Here is a 22,740-nt window from a genome sequence, read left to right on the forward strand (position 1 = left end):
TAAACATTGATATCTCAAAAGCTGTTTAAGATAAAAAAGTCGTATACTTTTAGTGTATCTATGATCTGTGGTTTTGTCTGTGTATTAGTTTGTTAAAATATTTTTTTAAAGGTCTTGCACTCTTGGAAAGTTCCAGTGAAAGTTAAGCTAGTGACAGTTCCAGTTTTCTTTCAACTTTAATGTGGGATTGCACAAATAAGACAAGTTGTACCACAAAAACAAAAATATCAATACATCCTGTCCAAATAGAAAAAAACACTGGAGTTTTTAGAAAAAACACTAATAATGATTATGGTTCAAGGACTGAACATTTATAATGATTACACTGAAAACATCAGTTTGAATTTAAAACGAGTTGCAAGTTCCCTGTTTTCCACTGATCATTGTGTGATATCGATTCTGTGCTGATTCAATAAGTTTTATACACACATCCTGTTGAGTCCCATACTTTTTGAGATATAGATATTAAAAAAAGATCAGTCAACCCACTTTCAGACCATTTTTTCACACATTGCTCACACTTTTCCTTAACTGAGAAAATAATTTTGTTAAAAATATACATATTTTGTTATTCTAGGACAAAAGGACTCAAAATGGTTGGTAGGTAGAGCAGGTCTTGAAAATGATAAGTATTCACAAAAAGGGGATTTTAAAGGACTGCTTGATACGCTAATACAGAGACATGTGATGCATTTGTCTGAAATACCCAATTACTGATCCTGATCAATTTTGATGGTTAAAAAAAGACCAATAAACATTTCAGGCTTGTAATTTAAATAGCCTTCGTAAATATGGTGTTAAATGTCGACTTTACGTTACAAGTACTACAGATCATTAATTGTTTATTCATAGATTTAGAAGCAATGCCACCACAGCTATCCTCTTATGATTAAACTGATTTCAAAGTTCATTTTTGAAGAAGAGCCACCTCCACAGGACAAGACTCAGCAGTCCATCTGCATCTTAAGGATAAAGGTCACTCTTTCGAGGATGCCAATGTTCACATTTTGGACAGAGAGGACAGATGGTTTGAAAGAGGAGTGAAAGAAGCCATCTATGTCCACTGTGAGCGACCATCTTTGAACAGAGGCGGTGGTTTACGACACCAACTGTCTGCCATCTATAATCCAGTTTTGAGTTCCCTCCCCAGACGCCTTAACGCCCACTCACATCCTGGGCCATCTGACCTCAGGAATTCACATGACAAGGTGGGGCCAGGTTTCACAATGAGCTCACCCGAAACCCTGGCTGATTAGGTCCCACACCCGCTTTCACACCTTGGCTCATGTGATTAGAGGATCACCAGGGGGTCCTTTGTCCCTCCTTGGGGGGATACTCCCACTGGGTTTAAATCTGGGACTCTCGGCCATTTGACCTTAGAACTGAAGAAGCTTCTCGGATGAGAGGTGAAACGTCTTCAAGCAACTTAAAGAAGTCCAGACGCTTTTCTTTGCAAACTCCTTTGACTACGATGACCTGGATGACTGAGAACCTTCACAGACGTTATTCAGTTAATCAAATCATTGACCTGCAGATTACTTGACTGGATTTTACTCAACTTTAAGAGTTGTACAAGATCATCTAAGTAAACAACACACTTTCAACTTGTATATTTTGTTACCAGATAAGATTCTTCTAAAGATCGCACAGAGTCACAGAGGAATGAATAAAACACCCTATTCCTGGATAAAGAGGTTCAGTGAATGTGGTGTTGAAGGTGTGGAGGTGGATCAGAGTGTCAGAGGAGACTCTGTAGAAGGACAGAGTGCCAGCAGGACAGTCCACAAATACTCCTACTCTGTTAGAGACAGAGGAGGACACAGTGGGAGAAAAAAAAGGGAGGAGAGCATGTCTGTTGTTGTGCCAGACAGAGAAACGATTATCAAAGCAGAAGAGACTCCAGGACTGATCATTCTCCCCAAACCTGCAATCAAGCCTGTCTCCTCTTCTTCTGATTCCTCTGTAACTAACAGCTAACTGAACATCTCCTTTCCATTCGAACTCCCAGTAACAGCGACCTGTCAGGCTATTTCCACACAGCATTTGAGGACACCTGTCAAACCTATCTGGATGGTCAGGATATGACTGATAGCCCTCATATACCACCTTCCTGCTGTTGTCAGTGAGCTTGAGTTTTCTGTTTGCTGTGTTTGAGTCCAGCGTGAGTTCACATGCATCTGATGGAGATATGAAAAACACAGCAGAGGTTATTCATCTGTTTGGTGTTCATTGAATGTGTGCTTCTTTGCTTTTATGAATCACATTGGAAACAGGCTTACACTTCCTCAGACCGGGTCTCAACCACTGAACTCCAGCAGGCTCCAACCTAAAAGAAGAAGGGGGGTTAGATGAAGCAATATTTAAAAAAAAACAAAATCCCCTCTAGCCCCTGCGGGCGGTCTATCCTTCAAGCTTGGGTCCTCTACCTATCTATCGATCTATCGATAGATCGATAGATAGATAGATAGATAGATAGATAGATAGATCTCTCTCTCTCTCTCTCTCTCTCTCTCTCTCTCTCTCTCTCCCTCTCTCTCTGAGTGAATGGCGGAGTGCATGGAGCTGGGGACGGGAGTGTCGGAGTGAGTGGATTTCTGTTTTCGAGTTCCTCTTTTCTATTTTCACTGTCAGGTGTGTTTATTTTCTCGACACACGGTTGTTGGTGTGTTTTGTTTGTTGCCGGCTGGTTTGGTAGCTTTTGCTACCGGCTTCTCTTGGCACAATGCCCGCTGTTGAGGGTGGAGCAGAGTTTGAGAAGCTGACACACCGTCATGCTGTCAAACTTATACCGACTGTGAATTGCTCGGTGGAGGAAGCTGTTTTGGCTGTAGGAGAGGTGGTGGGCTGTGACAGCATGAAATCTGCCTCCCGTATGAACGGTGCGATTGTTATTTTTCTTGATAAGGTACCTAAAGTTAATGAGTTGGTGGAAAGCTGCGTCGTCATTCACGACACCTTTACGCCCGTTCTCCCGTTGGTTAGCCCTGCTAAAAAGGTTACCATCTCGAATGCGCCTCCTTTTATTAAGAATGAAACTTTAGCCAAGGAGCTGTCACGGTATGGCCAACTAGTTTCGCCCATAAAGATGCTCTCTTTGGGGTGCAAATCTGTGCTCCTCAAACATGTTGTGTGTCACAGAAGGCAGGTTTTTATGATCCTCAAAGACCCCGCTGGCGAGCTGAACCTGTCTTTCAGTTTCAAAATAGAGGGTTTCAACTACATGGTGTTTGCTTCATCTGAGAGCATGAAATGTTTTGGTTGTGGTGGAGAGGGGCATTTAATTCGCTCCTGTCCGGAGAGGCTAAGAAACGCACAGCCAGCGGATGATGCCGTTGGAGAGCAGGTCCCAGCCAGGGCTCCTGGTAGGGACACGGCGATCGCTCATGCGAAACCCGCTGAGACCGCGGGCGGCTCCGCCGCAGACCCCGCTGCCGGGGCGCCGGTGGAAAACCGGCTTTTTCCGAGCAGTAATGGGTCTGATGAAACTGGCATTTTGAAAAGTGTTGATGGTGTAGAAACGGATCTGACTAATGACCAGTCTGCAGGTTTTTCTGACACCAGTCAGACAGCTGACACGACTCTTGAGTCTGTGTGTGATGATCTTTGTGAGGATGACAACATGCTTGATGAGGATTTGCTGAAGTTGTCTCAAAAGAGGAAGAGCTCTGAACCTGCCCACTGTAGTACAAAAACGTCAAAAGCTAAGAGAGGAAATAGAACAGGAGAGAGCAGTATCTGTACTCTCCTGCTGAGATCAGGAAATTCTTGCAGAAAACCAAAGGCCTCAGGATGGTGAAAGTGGAGGATTATTTTCCAGACCTTAAGCTTTTTGTTGAGTCGTCTCGGGTCTTGACAAAAAAATCAGGGAATTTTCTTGATGATGTGTTGACAGACCAAGAGATTTATCGTTTAAAGAAACTGATTTTGAAAGTGAGATCTCAAGCACTTACTGCTGATGATGACGATGATGTTTAAGACCACACTTTATGTGTCCCTGTCTTTTTTCCTCTGTCTCGCTTCTCTCATGTCTGAATTCAAAATAGGCACATTAAATTTGAATGGTGCTAGAGATGAGGTGAAAAGAGCTGCTTTTTTCGAGCTTATGGACTTCAAGAAATTAGATATTATGTTGGTTCAAGAAACTCATAGTACTGGTGACAATGAGAGTGACTGGAGGAAGGGCTGTGGGGGAAATGTTTTTTTAGTCATAAGTCCAGTTGTAGTGGAGGTGTGGGGATTGTGTTCTCTAAGAATTTTTTACCTGTTTCTTGCGAAGCAGAGGAAATAATCAAGGGGTGTTTGCTGAAAGTTAAGTCAAATATGAACATGTGACTTTTGTTTTTCTCAATGTATATGCACCAACTAAAGGAGTGGACAGAATGGGTTTTTTAGATGTCCTGTGTGATACTGTTAAGGTTTCCAGTGATGATGAGTATTTGTTTTTGTGTGGAGATTTCAATTGTACTGACAACCCACCTTTGGATAGGAACCACATCGAACCTCATCCTGCGTCTTCTCGCAGGCTTAGGCAGCTGGCTGCAGCTGTGGACCTGTCAGATGTGTGGAGGTTTTTCAATGGTCATCTGCGACAGTACACATGGAGTCACTCTAAGGACAATCATTTATCTTTGGCAAGACTGGAACGCATATACTCATTTAAACGTCATTTGAGTATTTTTAAGGACTGTCAGATAACCCCTGTTGGTTTCTCTGATCATTGTCTGGTTCATTGTTCTGTTTTCATTAAAAATGTTCATGTACGGAGTGCCTACTGGCATTTCAATACGGCCCTGTTACGTGACAAGACTTTTAGGACAGCTTTTGAATTTTTTTGGCTCACTCACCGGAAATCTAAATCTGACTTTGCATGTATCCAGCAGTGGTGGGATTTTGGGAAGTGTCAGATCAAACAATTGTGTCAACAGTTCACTCGTAATGTTACTAGGGACATAACCAGATCTATGAGACACCTAGAGACTCAGGTGGTAGAACTGCAGAGTTTAGCGGCGTCTACAGGAAACCGGGGGCTTTTAGATTCCCTCAAATCCAAAAAGGGTTTTTTAGCCGACCTGTTGGGCACGACAGCCAAAGGGGCTTTGGTCAGGTCACGTTTCCTCAGTGTTACGGAGATGGATGCCCCATCTCACTTTTTCTTTGGACTGGAAAAGAAGAATGGGCAAAGAAAAGTTATTCACTCTCTGTCTGACGGTGGCTCAATAATCTCGGATCCTTCTGAGATCAGAAAGTTTGCTGTCAGCTTTTATGAGGACCTTTTTCAGAGTGATTTTTCAGAAAATCCTAGTTTGTGCAGTAGATTCTTCAAGGGACTCCCTCAGGTGGCGGCTGAAACCAATCGAAAACTGGAGGTTCGGCCAACTTTGCATGAACTTCATGCTGCTCTGATGAGTTTTCAGAATGGTAGAGCTCCTGGCATGGATGGCCTTCCTGTTGAGTTCTACAAAGACTTTTGGTCTGTGATGGGTGAGGATTTGCTGGAGGTTGTCACGGATAGTTTGCAGAGAGGCTTGCTGCCTCTGAGCTGTAGACGGGCAGTCATCACTCTGCTGCCAAAGAAGGGAGATCTACGCAATTTGAAGAACTGGAGACCAGTATCGTTGCTCTGTACAGACTATAAGATTTTCTCCAAAGTCCTGGCCACCAGGCTTCGTGACGTGATGGCTTCTGTTGTTCATGGGGACCAAACGTATTGCGTGCCCGGCAGGCTGATAAGTGATAATGTCACTTTGATTAGGGATGTTTTGGACCTCTCTAGGTCTTTGGGTATAGATGTTGGTCTCATTTCTCTAGACCAAGAAAAAGCTTTTGACCGGGTTGAACAGCAATATTTGTGGCACACTTTAGCTGCTTTTGGCTTCAGCCCAGGTTTTGTAGCCATGATTCAGGTTCTGTACCGTGACATTACAAGTGTCCTGAAAATAAATGGGGTCTTGAGTGGTCCTTTCAGTGTTCTAAGGGGGGTGAGGCAGGGCTGTTCTTTGTCAGGGATGCTGTATTCCCTGGCAATTGAACCTTTGCTTCACAAATTAAGACGGGACTTGTGTGGTGTTTATATCCCTGGGTGCAATGTACCTCTGAAGTTGTCTGCTTATGCCGATGATTTAATTGTCCTGATCAACTCACAGACAGATATCAAGGTTTTAGAGAACACAGTTTCTCTTTTTGGTTGTATTTCTTCTGCAAAAATAAACTGGGAAAAGAGTGAGGCTGTAACTGTGACAGGTCAGCTGGGGGATCAGCTCAGTCTGCCTGGAGGTTTGATCTGGAGAAAGGGTGGTCTTAAGTATTTAGGGGTGTTTTTAGGCAATGACACTTTTTTGCAGAAGAATTGGGAAAATGTGGTGGATAGGGTCAACGGTCGGCTTTCCAAATGGAGGTGGCTTTTACCTCACATGTCGTACAGAGGTCGGGTTCTTGTCATCAATAATCTGGTTTCTTCTGCTTTGTGGCACCGGTTGACCTGTGTTGATCCCCCAGTTACCCTCTTGTCTAACATTCAAAGAATCCTGGTGGACTTTTTTGGGGATAAATTGCACTGGATTCCTCAGAGTGTCCTTTTTCTCCCTAGAGAGGAAGGCGGACAAGGTCTGGTCCATTTGGCCAGTAGAGGAACTGCTTTTCGCTTTCAGTTTATTCAGAGGCTGCTTACAGGACCCCAAGATCTTGTATGGAGGGGTGTATCGTGCTGTAGTCTTCAGCAGCTTGGTAATATGGGTTTGGATTTATCTCTGTTTCTGATGGACGCAAGCAAGCTGAACTCTTCACTTCTTCCACCTTTTTACAAGAGTGTTTTTTCTGTATGGGCTCTGCTGAGGAAAGAGAGGTGGCAGCAGGCTGATTTTCTGTACTGGTTGCTGGAGGAACCTGTACTGTTTGGCAGCTTGCTGGATTGCCCTGTCGGGGGGAGGACTACTTTATCCAGACGGCTCCACGCTGCACAAGTCTGTTCTCTGAAGAGGGTGGTGGAGCTGGCTGGACCTCGGCTAGATGCTCCGGAGGGACTCACTGCACAGCTTGGGATACGGTCTACTCGAGTTGTTGGTCAGCTTTTGGATCACTGGAAACGCAAGTTAGGTGGAGTTGGGTGTTCACTTTTGGGAAGTTATTGTGATGGCAGTATGTCTCCGAATCATTTAGATCCTTATCCTTCCATCAGACTGTTTCCTGGTTTTATGAACTGCTTTGGTCCTTTACTGGATAATGTGGATGTTGCGGGGGTGTCCCTGGAAGGGGCCTCTGGAAAAACTTTGTATAGGCTGCTGGTAAAAACTCTCAATCACGGCAAGCTGAATGGACGCAATGACACGGTGTGGAGGACCCATCTCTCCTTGGCACCTGACATCAAGCCAGCATGGAGATCCCTTTATAAGCCTCCCCTCACGAAAAAACATGCAGACTTGCAGTGGAGGATTCTTCATGGCATTGTTGCTGTAAACTCTTTTGTTTCTGTTATTAACGCTGCTGTGGAAGACAAATGTCCATTCTGTGAGCAGAGGGAGACCCTGTTTCACTGTTTTTCTGAATGTGTTCGCCTCTCGGCTCTGTTTGTGCTTCTAAAAGCCATCTTTAGTAGATGTGGGGAAGGTTTTACACTGACTATTTTCATTTGTGGTTTTAAATTTACTCGTCTTTGGAAGAACAAATGCCAGCTGCTTAATTTTTTATTAGGACAGGCAAAAATGGCAGTGTATATGAGCAGGAAGAGAAAGGTGACAGAAGGGCTGAATGTTGGGGTAGTCCCTGTGTTTGTCAGCATGGTGAAGTCTAGGCTGTTGCTAGAATTTAATTTCTATAAGACAGCCTCAGACCTACATACTTTTTCTCAGGTCTGGGGTTACAGGGGGGGCAATCTGTAGTGTGGTGGAGGGGCAATTAGTTTTTGGGCAGGTGTTGATGTAACTTTTTCTTGATTTTGTGTTACACTTCAATGTGACAGGTGTGGTAATATGTCGATTATTTCATGAGAAATAAACGTATCTAAAAAAAAAAAAAAAAAAAAAAATCTCTCTCTCTCTCTCTCTCTCTCTATATATATACCAGGAAAAGGAAGAGGAGGAATTTTATATACACGGTTCTCTGAAAATGAAGTCTTGTGAATGTGGTCTCTAAATATGAAATTATATATAACAAAAGACTAGTTCTTGTACTTGGTCTCAAGCTTGCAGTAGGGCTCTCCATACCTGAGCGTGTCCAGTCTCCAGTGTGGATCATTCAGTCTAGCTGACAGCAGCCTCACTCCTGAGTCTCCTGGATGATTGTAGCTCAGATCCAGCTCTTTCAGATAAGAGGGGTTGGAGCTCAGAGCTGAGGCCAGCGACACACAGCCTTCACTTGTAATCATACACCCTGACAGCCTGCAGACACAAAACACAGCAGAAAACAGAAGCTCATTGTATAGTAAAAAGAAAAATAACTTAGGAAGAGGTTAGATTTTCAGTTTTAAAGTCAACCCACGATTGTATCCAGTGTTTGAATGAATATAGTCCAAATATAAAAAAGTTTCAATTGAGAAATAATTCCTAAAATACTGTCAAAGCCACTTTTAAACTCCCCTTGTTATTCAATTCAATTTTTATTTATATAGTGACAAATCACAACAGCAGTCACCTCAAGGCGCTTTGTATTGTACAGTAGATCGTACAATAATAAATACAGAGAAAAACCCAACAATCATATGACCCCCTATGAGCAAGCACTTTGGCGACAGTGGGAAGGAAAAACTCCCTTTTAACAGGAAGAAACCTCCGGCAGAACCAGGCTCAGGGAGGGGCGGCCATCTGCTGCGACCGGTTGGATTGAGAGAAGGAAAACAGGATAAAGACATGCTGTGGAAGAGAGACAGAGATTAATAACAGGTATGATTCAATGCAGAGAGGTCTATTAACACATAGTGAGTGAGAAAGGTGACTGGAAAGGAAAAACTCAATGCATTATGGGAATCCCCGGCAGCCTACGTCTATTGCAGCATAACTAAGGGAGGATTCAGGGTCACTTGGTCCAGCCCTAACTATATGCTTTAGCAAAAAGGAAAGTTTTAAGCCTAATCTTGAAACTAGAGATACTGTCTGTCTCCCGAATCCAAACTGGAAGCTGGTTCCACAGAAGAGGGGCCTGAAAACTGAAGGCTCTCCCTCCCATTCTACTTTTAAATACTCTAGGAACAGCAAGTAGGCCTGCAGTGTGAGAGCGAAGTGCTCTAATAGGGTGATATGGTACTACAAGGTCATTAAGATAAGATGGGGCCTGATTATTTAAGACCTTGTATGTGAGGAGCAGGATTTTGAATTCAATTCTGGATTTAACAGGAAGCCAATGAAGGGAAACCAAAACAGGAGAAATATGCTCTCTCTTTCTAGTCCCTGTCAGGACTCTTGCTGCAGCATTTTGGATTAGCTGAAGGCTTTTCAGTGAGTTTTTAGGACATCCTGATAATAATAAATTACAGTAGTCCAGCCTGGATCAAGAAATCAAGATTTCCAGCATTGTACCTGATTTGAGACATCAGTGGATATTTTTATATCACACATTTTTATTTTTCTACAATTTGACTCATCATCAATTTTCAGACTTAAAATGTCTTTAGGATGTAATTACAGCTGTGTAAAGGAAGTACATTTGATTATTTCACCTGGAACCAACACATCAAATAGTTTTAAAATTATTTTAATAGAGATGTTACACAAGCCCGACTTTCTGGAAACATAGTTCTACTTTATGTGTTACCAGTTATCACTTGTTGACCTGAGCATTTCCAGTTTGCACTGTGTCCTCTTCAGTGCAGCAGATAGCATCTTCACTCCTGAATCTTGCAGATCATTGTGGTTCAGGTCCAGCTCCCTCAGGCTACAAGTCTGTGAGATGAGAACTGAGGACAGAACGTCACAGCTTCTCTGTGAGAGTTTGCAGTCACAGAGCCTGGACAGAAAATTATAAACATGAAAAACATTTAATTTGAAATGTAAATAAAGTGCATCTATCAACCAGCAAGAGTTAGAAACATTGGAAATTAGAAACAGATTGGTAACAGTTGCAGCTAACATAAATAATAAAAGAAATCTTTCAGGGACCAGAGGGTGGGAATTTCCAAAGTGTGCAGTTGTGGGAAATGTGTCGAAAACATTTGATTTCATCAGCTAAACATTTGCTATCCATAATGTAAATCCTGCAAGTCACCACAAATTCCTCTGGGTGTAAAATGCTATACAAATCTAGGCTGTATATAATATAAATAATTGATAGAAAAATACTACGGGAGAATTTAGGGTGACCTTATCAAACCCGGACTTTATGAACAAGGAAGGTTTTTAAACCCAGTTGTGAAAGCAGAGAGAGTCCTCACAAATCCAAACTGGGAACTGGTTCCACAAATTCTACATATACATTCTCCAGCATTCTGGATCAATTGAAGGTGTTTCACTGAGCTTTTATAGTAATAAATGACAACAGTCCACTCCAGAAGTAATAAATGCATGAACTACTTTTTCAGCATCACTCTGATCCAGGATGTTTTTAATTTTAGAAAGATTGTACAAATGTATGAAAGCAGTCCTACATTTTCCTAGCATTGTTCATAATTTCTTCAATCAATGAAGACTAAGATGTCCTAGCTTTACAGAGGAGTTTTCTAATAACATGTATATAGAGCAGCAAGCTCTTATTCCAGGCTAAATGAAGATCTTTCTGGTTTCTTTCAAGCACCAGAGTGTCATGGCCCTGAGTCTGACGACTCAGTGTTTTGTGTTTCTTTATAATATTCTATGTTCTTGTTTATTCTGTTATGTCTTTTGTTTAGGTTTGCTATGTGTTAGGGTTTTGTTTCATGCCTGTCTGTGTTCCCTCTGTCTGTCCATGGTGTCACTGTGTCTGCTCGTGAGTCACTCTGTTAAGTTCAGTGTCTTGTCTGGTCCTGTGTGTCTGCTAGTTTCCTGTTTTATTCTGAAGGTCTTTGTCTCAAGTGAGTGTGTTCAGTTTACGTTTCCCCTGTCTCATCAGCTCTGATTTCTCCCAGGTGTGTTCCCCTCCTGTCTCCCATCCCTTGATTACTGCTGTGAGTATTTAAGCCCTGTGTGTTCTCCTGCGTGTTGCTGGTTTGTCTGTATTATATGGTGTTTTGTTCTCTGGTCTGCGTTATCTCTCTGCTCTGGTTTCAGGTTAGTTTTGTCAGTTCTGTTCTCACCACCCTCGCCCTTTTTTCGTTGTTTGACATCCTCTTCAATATAGCTCACTCTCAACAGAAGCAGTGCTCGCATTTTGGGTCCTTTAATAATTTACATAGAGCTTGCCCCGCTGGCCGTGACACAGAGTCCTACAAATTGACGATATAACATTATTAACGACTCCCCTGTTGAAGTTTAGGCCCTGGTGCTACATTTAATTTGTCTATCTGAAATTTAGCTCCCTCATGTAATGTGCTGAGATGTGCAAAAAAGTCATACTAAAAACCCAATAAGAAATCAGCTATTTTGATTTTAAGGTGCAACTCTGGCTGCATCTATTGTGAGTTCAATCCAAAGATTTTGGTGATGTAAAGTTGTGTTTTTGTGAAACAGCATTTTTAGGGCAAATAAAACTTAAGTATAGTTCCATCTGCCCTAAACATCACATGCTTCATGAGAATCTCAAGCCTTGAGATATCTATGTCACGATATTAGGTCACACAGTGTCATCTCATGTAGATTGAATTTACATTAAAGGTTCCAACCATGATGTACAAAAGTAACTACAGCTTGCCTGGACATACACAAGGGCCCTATCATCTGTGCTTGCAACCCTTATTATTATTATTATCATTATCATTATTATTATTATTATTATTATTATTATTATTATTATTATTATTATTATTATTATTTAGTTTATCAAGTATTTAGAGTTCTGAGGCCTTTTAACTCTGTTCTGACCTGAGTGAATCCAGTCTGCAGTATGAACTCTTCAATCCAGCAGACAGTATCTTCACATCAGAATCTTGCACATTGTTGTTACTCAGATCCAGCTTCCTCAGATGAGATGAGTCACAGTTTAAAACTGAGGACAGAGCTTCAAAGCTTCTCTGTGAAAGGTTACAGCCACTTAGTCTAAAGGGAAAATAACAGAGCAATGATTAACTCTTCCAGTAAACTGAATATCTCAATAAATATCTGTGTACTTACACAGCTTTCTTGGAGTCTTTGACGACTGGTAGCAGCCTCAGAAGAGCCCTTTCTGAAACATCATATTTCTTCAGCTCAAACACATCGAGATCCTTTTCTGATGACAGTAAGATGAAGACCACGGCTGACCACTCGTCAGGAGACAGTTCGTCTGGGTAGAGACGCCCTAAACTCAGGTTCCAATGGATTGTCTCTACTAGAGAACAATCATTCAGTTCATTCAGACAATGAAAGAGATTGATAGTTTTCTCTGTAGGCAGATTCTCACAGAGCTTGTTCTCAATGTACCGGACTGTTTCTTTACTGGCTTTTGAGATACTTTTTGAATAAGTCACAAGGCCTCTGAGTAGAATCTGATTGGTTACCAGTGAAAGACCCAGCAGAAAGCGGAGAAATAAGTCCAGGTGTCCGTTTGGACTCTGTAAGGCCTCGTCCACAGCACATTGGTAGAAGTTTGTAAATAAGGTTTCTTCTTCTACCAGCAGATTCACTTCAAAGTTGATAAATGTCAGGTGAGCATGAAGAGCAGCCAGAAACTCCTGAACACTCAGATGGATAAAGCAGAACACCTTGTCCTGGTACAGTCCTCTCTCCTCTTTAAAGATCTGTGTGAACACTCCTGAGTACACTGAGGCTGCTCTGATATCGATGCCACACTCTGTCAGGTCTGATTCATAGAAGATCAGGTTTCCTTTCTGCAGCTGATCAAAAGCCAGTTTTCCCAGAGACTCAATCATCTTCCTGCTCTCTGGACTCCAGTGTGGATCTGTCTCAGCTCCTCCATCGTACTTGACCTTCTTCACTTTGGCCTGAACCACCAGGAAGTGGATGTACATCTCAGTCAGGGTCTTGGGCAGCTCTTCTCCATCTCTGGTTTTCAGCACATCCTCCAGAACTGTAGCAGTGATCCAGCAGAAGACTGGGATGTGGCACATGATGTGGAGGCTTCGTGATGCCTTGATGTTGGAGATGATCCTACTGGCCTGCCCCTCATCTCTAAATCTCTTCTTAAAGTACTCCTCTTTCTGTTGGTCAGTGAACCCTCTGACCTCTGTCATCATACTAACACATTCAGGAGGGATTTGATTGGCTGCTGCAGGTCTTGTGGTTATCCAGAGGCGAGCAGAGGGAAACAGATGTCCCCTGATGAGGTTTGTCAGCAGCACATCCACTGAGGTCGACTCCGTAACATCAGTAAAGATCTCAGTGTTGTGGAAGTCTAAAGAAAGTCGACACTCATCAAGACCGTCTAAGATGAACACAACCTGGAAGTCTTCAAAGCTGCAGATTCCTGCTTTTTTGGTTTCAGTAAAGAAACGATGCACAAGTTCTACCAAGCTGAACTTTTTCTCCTTCAACACATTGAGCTCCTTGAAAGTGAATGGAAATGTGAATTCAATGTTCTGGTTGGTTTTGTCTTCAGCCCAGTCCAGAGTGAATTTTTGTGTTAAGACAGTTTTCCCAATGCCAGCCACTCCCTTTGTCAGCACTGTTCTGATTGGTTCATCTCTTCCAGCGGAGCCTTTGAAGATATCGTCTAATCTTATTGTTGTTTCTGATCTGTGCATTTTCTGGGATGCTGTTTCAATCTGTCTGACTTCATGTTCATCATTAACCTTTGTAGTCTTTTGTTCTGTGATGTAGAGCTCTGTGTAGATCTGATTAAGAAATGTTGGGTTTCCTGCTTTAGCGATCCCCTCAAACACACACTGGAACTTCTTCTTTAGTTTGGACTTTATTTTGCATTGACACTGAACAAAAGCATCTTAATACAGAAAGAAAAAAAAGGAAAGATGTAACAGTTAGTGAGCAATGAAAACATTATCAATGAATGTGATCAGTTCTACATTTACAGTGTAGGATATCAATTTATCAATATTAAAAATTCTACCCATCTTCCTACCACTTATCCAGATCCAGGCTGCCTGAGCCTTCTAGACCTCTCCCTTATCCTCCACTGTATCCTTAATCTTCTAGAGGTTACCAAAGGATTCTCAAGCCAGCTGAGAGAAAAATCTTGACAGTGTGTCCTAAGTCTGCCCTGGGCTCTCTTGTAAGTTGAACTTTCTCAAGATCCCTCAGTTAGAAGAGGAGACATTTTAGGCAGATATCTAAGACACATTAGTCATTATTAATACACAGGACTGCTGCTCTGTTCAGAGGCTCTTCTTAATGGCTGTAGGTGGCAAAATTACTGAAGCTCTTTACTTAAAGAAAAGTAGAGATACTTGTTTAAAAAAATACTTTGGCAAAAGTTGAAGGGCTGTGTCAACTTCTTCACTTAGGTCAAAGTGAAATCCTTGTGCTGTATTAATATAATAACAAAATAATATTAGTAAATGTGAATACAGACTTTTTTAAAAACCTTGCTCCCAAAGCTAAACCAAAGAAATGTGTACAGTAAGAGGATAATGAGATTTGGCAGGTGAGGGTGACCCTATGATTGATAATATTATCATTTCTATTGAAAGCTCAAGTAGACTTTCTTTGTCTGCAGGTTTTGATCAGCTGAGCTGCTGGTGCTGATCTGAGGTTTACTGCTCTTTACACAACTGAGAGAAAGAAGCCAATACTTCACAAACTATCTTGGCTGATTTCCATCCGTTAAACTGACAGTTTACTCTTTATACTTTCTTTACACTAGACTGTATTCAGGTGACCTAAAGGTTGAATTCAGTGGCTCAGATAATTCATCTGTGGTACACTTGATGCAACCTAAAGTTGTTATATACTTTGTTGTTATATACATTATCCACCACTTAAAAAAACATATGCAGCCCACTTTAAAAATATAAATAGGAAATAAAACCCAAAAGTTGTCAGAAAAATAAATACATAAGTGCAGATACCGTCCCACCTCTGTTAATGTGAGAGTTGCTTACCCCGTCTCTAAGGCTAAGCATAGACTGCCAATAAAGGAAGCATGTTTTCACCACTTGTATACATGGCCTTATTCCTTTGGCCACTACCCAAAGCTAGCTGCTGATGGTAAGACTATCAACAGTTTCACCTTAAGAATCCGTTTTCTCTTTACTACAACAAACTAGTATTGTGTCAACACCAATGCAGAAGCTGGACTGATTTGCTTATTACCTCAACCTCCATAGTTCTCCATGAACAAGACCATCTAGTATTAGTGACTCCACTGATCCAGCAATTAATCTTTTGATACATATATCAATTAAAGCTCAGCCCCTCTCAAAGTATAACATACAGCTTCATATCTAATTATGTGATGGACTTACAATCACTGTTATGCTCAAATATGCTGTTCTCTATGGACAAACTCATTAGAAGAGAAGTTAATTAAATAATTTGATTTGATAGACTGTTTCTCCCACCCACACCGATCATTGTTTCACTGTAATTGTCCATTTGTTCAGTTTCCCCCATAAAATAATAGAGTTCCTCAATGTTCCCCAGTACAAAACAAGACTTTGCCGTGGGAGAAGGAAAATGAAAATGCACCACTGAATCACTGAACACTGAATCACCGACAAAGCTCTAACCCACCCTGCTAGACATGGACAACATGTGAAGGTTAAGGGAAAGGAGGCTTTTGAAGCTAAAGTGTGTCATGGAGTTATAAAAAAAGTGTTTTGTGTGGGTTTGTGTGTGTGTTTTAACATAAACTGGAATTAAGGTAAAAATAGAAGTTTGGTTCTCACTAATTTATGTTGGGTTTTCCATCATGAAACTTTAGTGGACAAAATCTGCTAGCATTGTTGTTAGTGACTCACGGATCATCTAACATATTTTCGGATCATAACGTGCACGGGATTATAATGCGAATTAAGCAAAACAAAACAGTCAAACTTTGCTCAACTCATTCTTCTTGTTTCCTCCGCTTCCGCACAATTGATTCATTAATGCTGAATTTTCTCGCTACTGCTCTGTTCTCATGTTCTACTGTGTGACTGATAGCCTTGAGTTTGAAATCTGCTTCATAAGCATGTCTCTTAACAGGTGCCATTTTGGGGTCCTTATACACACACAATACGGTAATATTATGTTGAAGCAAAGTACGCATTAAATGGTAAATGGCCTGTATTTGTATAGCGCTTTACTAGTCCCTAAGGACCCCAAAGCGCTTTACACATCCAGTCATCCACCCATTCACACACACATTCACACACTGGTGATGGCAAGCTACATTGTAACCACAGCCACCCTGGGGCGCACTGACAGAGGCGAGGCTGCCGGACACTGGCGCCACCGGGCACTCTGACCACCACCACCAGTAAGCAACAGGTGAAGTGTCTTGCCCAAGGACACTGACTACAGTAGCTGTAAACACTCTGACAATTTTGACAGATTTGAGGGCCGTGTACCTAGGGATGGGTACCAATATGGCACCGGTTCTGACATAAACGGTAGTAACCAGACCGAAAAGCAGCGCACATTTTGTTGCTTTATTTCAGTGCTTTTATTTTTTCGTGAGATGTCATACACTTTGGATTCTAGTCAATCATTTTACGTTTCCAAGGATAGTAGGCGGGCCCAGGTACGTACGTTCTTTTAGAGCAGAGCAACAGATTAAAAATGCCCAAGGCGAAGCGGTCAAAAGTCTAACTGTACTTCACAGCAAAAGATACAAACTAAGCAGCCTGCAACAAGTGCCTTAAGGTGATACTGTGCAAAGGAGGTAACACCTCCAATCTGATGAAACACCTGGCGACGCATAGCATTTCTTTAAAAGCCGAGAAATGCACCGTATTTGATAGTCTGAAAATTACAGTACTTTTCGAAGTCTAAGAAACTGAGAAATTGTCCACCTCATATAGCAGATTAACTAAAGATTTGTTTGACTGGAGTTGAAAGCTCTTTGCAGTTAACTATCAAACTGAGTTATAGAGAGAAGAAGTAGACTTCCTTTTTGGGCAGACTTTCTCACCTTTTCACACAAAGGTGAGAAAGGTTTAGATTAAATCAGACTGGCAGCTATTTGGTCTCCCCCCTTAAATATTACACTTATATTATCAGTCTTAGTGTAGTATGACTTAGTACCATAATGAACACATACCTGTGGCATTAGCTGGTTGATCCTGCAGCAGAATTTGGGGAAAGGGTTGTCCTGTTGAAAACCAATAATGGATTCATTTTTATTATTATTTAAAAAAACATGTACAGGCTTTATAGTTCCTCTAAATAGCAGACCTTCATTCCTTTTGATCTTCCTTAAAATCTTCTTCGTCACCTCTGCAGTCTTTGTATCGTACATCTGCACCATCAGGTCCACTGTGTCCAGTCTGTCTGCGTTCTCCAGTCGACTCTTTTTGATTGGCTTGAAGCCATCCTTTGACTCAGTAACATTTTGCAGACACCACTTGAAGTTTTTCAGCTCCTCAGTTCCCAAAGTCTCCAGAGTTTCCCACAACCATTCCTTTAAAAGCCCGTCTGTCTTTTTTATCTGATAAAGTAAGAGAACGTTTTTGATAATACGCACACTAAACAATGAACAAAGAAAGAGTCGTTTTATGAAATCTCACCAACATCTGAGTTGTTAACAGAAAAAAAACAAATAGACTGGTCAAACACAACAGATACATAAATATAGGCTTTAAGACCATAAACTTCAACATTTTTGTGCGACTAACATCAAATTTAACTTTGCTTGTATAAACAAATAATCCAGTTTTGCATTAACCTGGGATTGTTTCATTTTAGACAGGCTTAAAAAAGGACAGTCTAATTGTTACGTCAGTGTTCTGCTTAGAGGTCCAAGTGACCTGAGTTTACTCTTTGCTGTTTGGTCTTTGTCATCCTGCCTGTGATTTTGTTATCAGAGTGCAGTCTGTTGATCCCTGAGGCTGACAAAGCTTCCCAATTTTGTTTCCTATCTCAAGGTGTCTCCACATTAGAGGTAAACATTTACTGTGCATTTATCTTCTGTGATATTCTATGCCAAGCATGAATGTGGTGTCAAACGTGATGTTGTACGCTGAGGTGGATAGGTGTTTTCTAAAATGAAGAAGAGACAGAATAATGACTTGTTTAGTTTCAAATCAGGACACTTTCCTTTGCTGTGGCTGTGGATGTAACGTGATATTTACCTCAGAGTCTGCTTATCAGGAACAAAAGAGGAAATACTTTTTTTCTAATATAAAGAAAAGGACCTGAAACAGGATGAAGCATGACTTACAGCACTGCTGTTCAACACTGGACAGATCATCTGCCGGGGCCCAGCCTGATCCTGATCCATGACATGTTTACAACCGAGGATCTGAAGACTGAAGAGAGATGATCCAATTTTAAAGAATTATTTAACTGTACATGAAACACTTCTTAATAGAGATATTAACCATGCAAAGTGAGAAAGCAGATTTATGAGTCACACCTTTACTGCAGGCTTTTAATCACAGACGCTCTGTAGATTTTTTCTTTAATACGATACAGTTCTGTGGTTTTACTGTTACTAGTATTTCAGTGACTTACTTTAAAGTCGCAGAGGCTTCTTGTTCAGGTATGCTTGTTGTTTCAGGCATCAGTTCATGTTTAGATTCAGGTTCAAGTTTAGTACAGTCTTGTGTTTGATTCACTCCACAAAACAGTGAGGAGGACAAACTGGAAGGGAGACGCTTTCGAGTAAAAAACACGTGTAACTCCAAGTACAAGTCAGTCGTTAGGGATCTGCAGCTGGGCCCAGGTCTGGCAGAATACAGTGCGTACCGCTGCTCTGAACTATAACGTGACACACACACACACACACACAGCTTTGAGTGTGAATAGTGAAAAGTGCTGAGCTGTGACATGGAGAAGAGTCATGGACAGTTAGAGATGGTCATCTCACCTCTGAGCTTTGGTCTGGCTCTCATGTTCCCCACACAGAGTGGTTTTAGAGGGAGGGACTCCCTCCTCTCTGTCCTCACACTGATCCATGCTGCTGAATTCACATCCACATCAGCTCACACACACTTTCTACCTTCACCTGCAGAGGAAACACAAATCATTCATGTGCACATCAACTGAAATCCTCCTTTCCATCATGTGTGCTGTCCAAATACCAGCTGCTTCTTTTCTGCTTCATCTCAGTGTCAGCTGAATGCAGTCAGACAGCAGTGTGTAAATACTGTCAGGGTGTTCAGGTGAAGCAAAGTGATCCAAACTGATTCGATTAGGTATGGAAACCACTCCAACCACTGCAGTAAGAAGAACAAAGGAATGACAGAAGTTTGCTTTGTGAACAAACAGGAAAACATGAAGACAACCTTCCAGTTGTCTAAGTAGAGATTTATGAGTTTGTCTGTCTGCAGTACTGTTGTGACCATTTACTTGTGAAGATGTTAATCAGTTGTTTAAACAGGACAAGCCATCTAATTATTACATTACAGACAATGTGAGAGCACAAGGAGGTGAGAATAATGAGGAAGAGAGCAAAGAACCAGTGATGTCACACATGTCACACTAGAATGGTGTAGCAGGAGCTCTAAAGTTTTTACAATCATAGGGAAAATCCAACTGCGCTATCCTGGAAATTTCACCCAGAGAATATTTAGTTAGAAACTATAATAATTATCAAGAAGGATCCCAGGTCCACTATACTTGAGACAGAGATGTGGTTCAGTGTAAAAAGTTTATTGAGAGCTATATAAAATATCACATGAAAAGAATCAATGAATCAACTGTACATGGACTGTAAATTCATGGGATGCCAGATGAGGACATGTACAGAAAAATCACCAACTCGATGTAACACAGAAGCAAATCTACATATCAAACATTCAGAAACCAAATGTTTCTTTTGCAGATAAGGAACATTTGCCCGAGTGTGGCTGGACCCTGTCGGGGGAATTTTAGCATATGGGAAACATTTGTTTAGCATTTGTTTTGATAGCGTATAGTTATTTCTGCCGGCAGGGTTTTTAGCGTATTGAGAACGCTCTTTTTATTGTATAGGGGGATTTTAAACTGTATTTGTAATTCTGGTTGTGTCTGTTTTCCATGGAAATAAATGGTGTGTTTAAGGCCGATTTAGTCTCTGTGCCCTGAGCGCTGACCCCCTCCCTCCCCTTCTTCTTGTATGTGAATGGACTTTGTGGTGAAGCTTTAGATCAGGGGTCCCCAATCTCAGTCCACGAGGGCCGGTGTCCCTGCAGGTTTTAGATCTCACCCTGGATCAACACACCTGAATCACATGATTAGTTCATTACCAGGCCTCTAGAGAACTTCAAGACATGTAGAGAAGGTAATTTATCCAATTAAATCAGCTGTGATGGATCAAGGACACATCTAAAACCTACAGGGACACCGGCCCTCGTGGACTGAGATTAGGGACCCCTGCTTTAGATCCACCGGTCTTAGCGGTTACACAAACACAAAACAAATTAATAACTTCATAATACTATTACAAATTATTATACATACCACTGCTCTAATTTGATAATTCAGTACATTATGATGCTTCCATATATTCCACATAGGGCTCAAAGGCTTTTCTAAAAACCTGAACAAGAGTGTTGCAGACACATCAAACGAGAAGGCAAAACAAGGCAAAAAAATGCAAAGCAGCACTTCTGTAAACGCAGCACACAGAAGAGGTAGCGGTTCTGCTGTAAAGCTTTCAAACCACCCACTCAGGCCCAGACTTCCTGTAATGCATAGTAGTAAAAGCATTTACAGTAAAAAGATTAGTTACATACCGATCAAACGGAGTCAATTTGCAAGCAAACTGGCCAATAGGAGGCTTCTGCAGCTACAACCTGTAAACACACCTGTTTACTGGGGATGGGAAGCTCAAAACAAATGTTTCGGCACTGAGTCGAGCTTGTGAAGCACAGATGTTTAAAAACACTGCTCGGAAGCTTGGTTCAAAATACCAGGTAACATGACCACGACTGAATGAGGTTTTTGCGCGACAATGTCATTTCCTGCATTAAGTGAGATCATCTGCACTATAACGTGCTACTCGCATAGTCTGCAGTCATAGAGAATCTTTATACTGTTAAAAGAAATGTTGGCAAATATTTTTTTCTTTTCTTTTTTTTTTTTTCCCCACTGATGCTTCAGCTGAGAATATCTCGTAGACAATACAAGCAGCTTCACTATGACCCAAACTCCAGACTCACAGTAAACGAACATCACACAGTGTTACAGGACACACAGCATCCACAGCAGTGGGAAGTGAAGTTCCTTCATGGTTCAGAGGTCGTTCACCAGAGGAAGATTTTAAAATGTTCTGGTCAAATTGACTGTTATGATTGATCAGAATGGGATAAATGTTACCTTTTAGTAAAGAAGGAATTAAGTTTTTTTTTTTCATTTAACTATATATGTATTTTTCAATTCATTAAAATTAAAACCTAACACTGTGCCAGCTTTTAGCTTTGCTTGCCAGTGTTTAGAACAAACCTGATGACACAGACATCTAGAAAACTTACAAATCAACCAAACGCAAAGTTTTAAGGGCTGTGAGGAAGAACCAAACCGACTGAGCTTAAAAAACATCTGTAAACCTGTGTGGTCATTACAATGAACACAGCAGTCTGTTCTCTGCATGTTTGACTTTATAAATGGATTTATTGTGACTATCATCAATGTTAACAGAGGGAGGATTTTGCTGAAGCACACTGATCACTACATTCACAGCTTGTTGTCTTTAACAGTCCCAATATTTTTCTTGCCATGTTTTAGAATCTCTCTTTCACTGCATTCAGAACACCATGGGGGCTTTTCCAATTCCCAGTCTTGCCATTTGGATTACATGGAGCTCCAGCAACTTTCCAACGACTAATGGATCAGGTATTCCATGACTGCTCTGACTTTGCTGCAGCTTACTTAGATGATATTGTTATCCACAGCAAAAGGGAGGAGCACGTGGAACACCTGCGAACTGTTCTGGACCACCTGCACTCAGCTGGGTTGACGGTGAATCCGTCAAAGTGTGTCTTCGCTGATGCTGAGACAGAATACCTGGGCCATGTCATTGGTAAGGGGGTTATCAGGTCACAGGTCAGCAAAATCGAGGCTGTGGAATTAAGCCCCCTGCCTCAAACAAGGAAGCAGCTGAGATCCTTTTTGGGCATAGCTGGTTTCTACCGTTGTTTCATCCCTGAGTTCTCCAACAGGGCAGCTCTGCTCACAGACCTGAAGGGATCACATTCCCCCAATCACATCCAGTGGACAGAGGAGGCAGTGGCAGCATTTCATGACATCCAACAGTCACTAAGTAAGCAACTTGTTTTGTACAGTCCCAACTTTGATGAATTGTTCATATTACAGACTGATGCTTCAGATCGGGGCCTGGGAGCTGTCCTCCTTCAGGAAACCATGGGAGGCCACCCTCCAGTGGCATACATCAGCCGGAAACTGTTTCCACGGGAAGTTCGGTATTCCACATTAGAGAAGGAGACATTAGCAATCAAGTGGGCCCTGGACTCCTTCCGCTACTATCAACTGGGAAGAGACTTCACCTTGGAAACGGATCACAAAGCACTCCAGTGGCTTGAGAAGATGAAGGACACAAATGGGCAGGGCTGGACTGGCCATCGGGCATACCGGGCATTTGCCCGGTGGGCCGCTCGTGATTTTTCATTTTTATGGGCCGATGGGGTTTTATTTTTCTTTTCTTTTTTTT

At 41.6% G+C, this 22,740-nt stretch overlaps 1 protein-coding gene and 1 long non-coding RNA gene across 3 annotated transcripts; both read right to left on the minus strand.

Annotated features, from left to right (window-relative positions):
- Nucleotides 1-1,580: 1,580 nt before the first annotated feature.
- LOC109201553 (NACHT, LRR and PYD domains-containing protein 3) lies at nucleotides 1,581-19,006 on the minus strand. Of its 2 annotated transcripts, none has more exons than XM_019357293.2 (11): nucleotides 18,958-19,006; nucleotides 18,603-18,848; nucleotides 18,310-18,397; nucleotides 17,325-17,577; nucleotides 17,191-17,241; nucleotides 12,168-13,932; nucleotides 11,919-12,092; nucleotides 9,760-9,933; nucleotides 8,199-8,372; nucleotides 2,280-2,326; nucleotides 1,581-2,177 (listed from the first exon to the last, which is right to left on the minus strand). In XM_019357293.2, exons 2-11 carry the CDS (start codon nucleotides 18,650-18,652, stop codon nucleotides 1,636-1,638), a joined length of 3,318 nt encoding a protein of 1,105 aa, XP_019212838.1. In that variant the 5' UTR covers nucleotides 18,653-18,848; nucleotides 18,958-19,006; the 3' UTR covers nucleotides 1,581-1,635. The 2 variants fall into 2 exon arrangements, with proteins under 2 accessions (XP_019212838.1, XP_025759230.1); XM_025903445.1 differs by having other exon boundaries at nucleotides 9,742-9,933.
- A 55-nt stretch (nucleotides 19,007-19,061) lies between these two features.
- LOC109201592 (uncharacterized) lies at nucleotides 19,062-21,063 on the minus strand. The gene is made up of 3 exons (XR_002061644.2): nucleotides 20,807-21,063; nucleotides 19,172-19,306; nucleotides 19,062-19,095 (listed from the first exon to the last, which is right to left on the minus strand). It is a non-coding gene; the product is annotated as an uncharacterized LOC109201592 (long non-coding RNA).
- Between the last annotated feature and the right edge of the window lie 1,677 nt (nucleotides 21,064-22,740).

This window comes from Oreochromis niloticus, linkage group LG23, assembly GCF_001858045.2.
Source record: "Oreochromis niloticus isolate F11D_XX linkage group LG23, O_niloticus_UMD_NMBU, whole genome shotgun sequence".
NCBI lineage: Eukaryota > Metazoa > Chordata > Actinopteri > Cichliformes > Cichlidae > Oreochromis > Oreochromis niloticus.

Excerpts from the sequence above, each read along its gene's own strand:
- LOC109201553 (XM_025903445.1), bottom strand. The coding sequence starts at position 18,652 with ATGCCTGAAACAACAAGCATACCTGAACAAGAAGCCTCTGCGACTTTA. Across the intron at positions 18,398-18,602 it reads GAAGCCTCTGCGACTTTAAA|TCTTCAGATCCTCGGTTGTA; the intron begins GTAAGTCACTGA and ends ATCTCTCTTCAG. Across the intron at positions 8,373-9,741 it reads AGGTCAACAAGTGATAACTG|GCTGTCAGGGTGTATGATTA; the intron begins GTAACACATAAA and ends TTGTGTCTGCAG.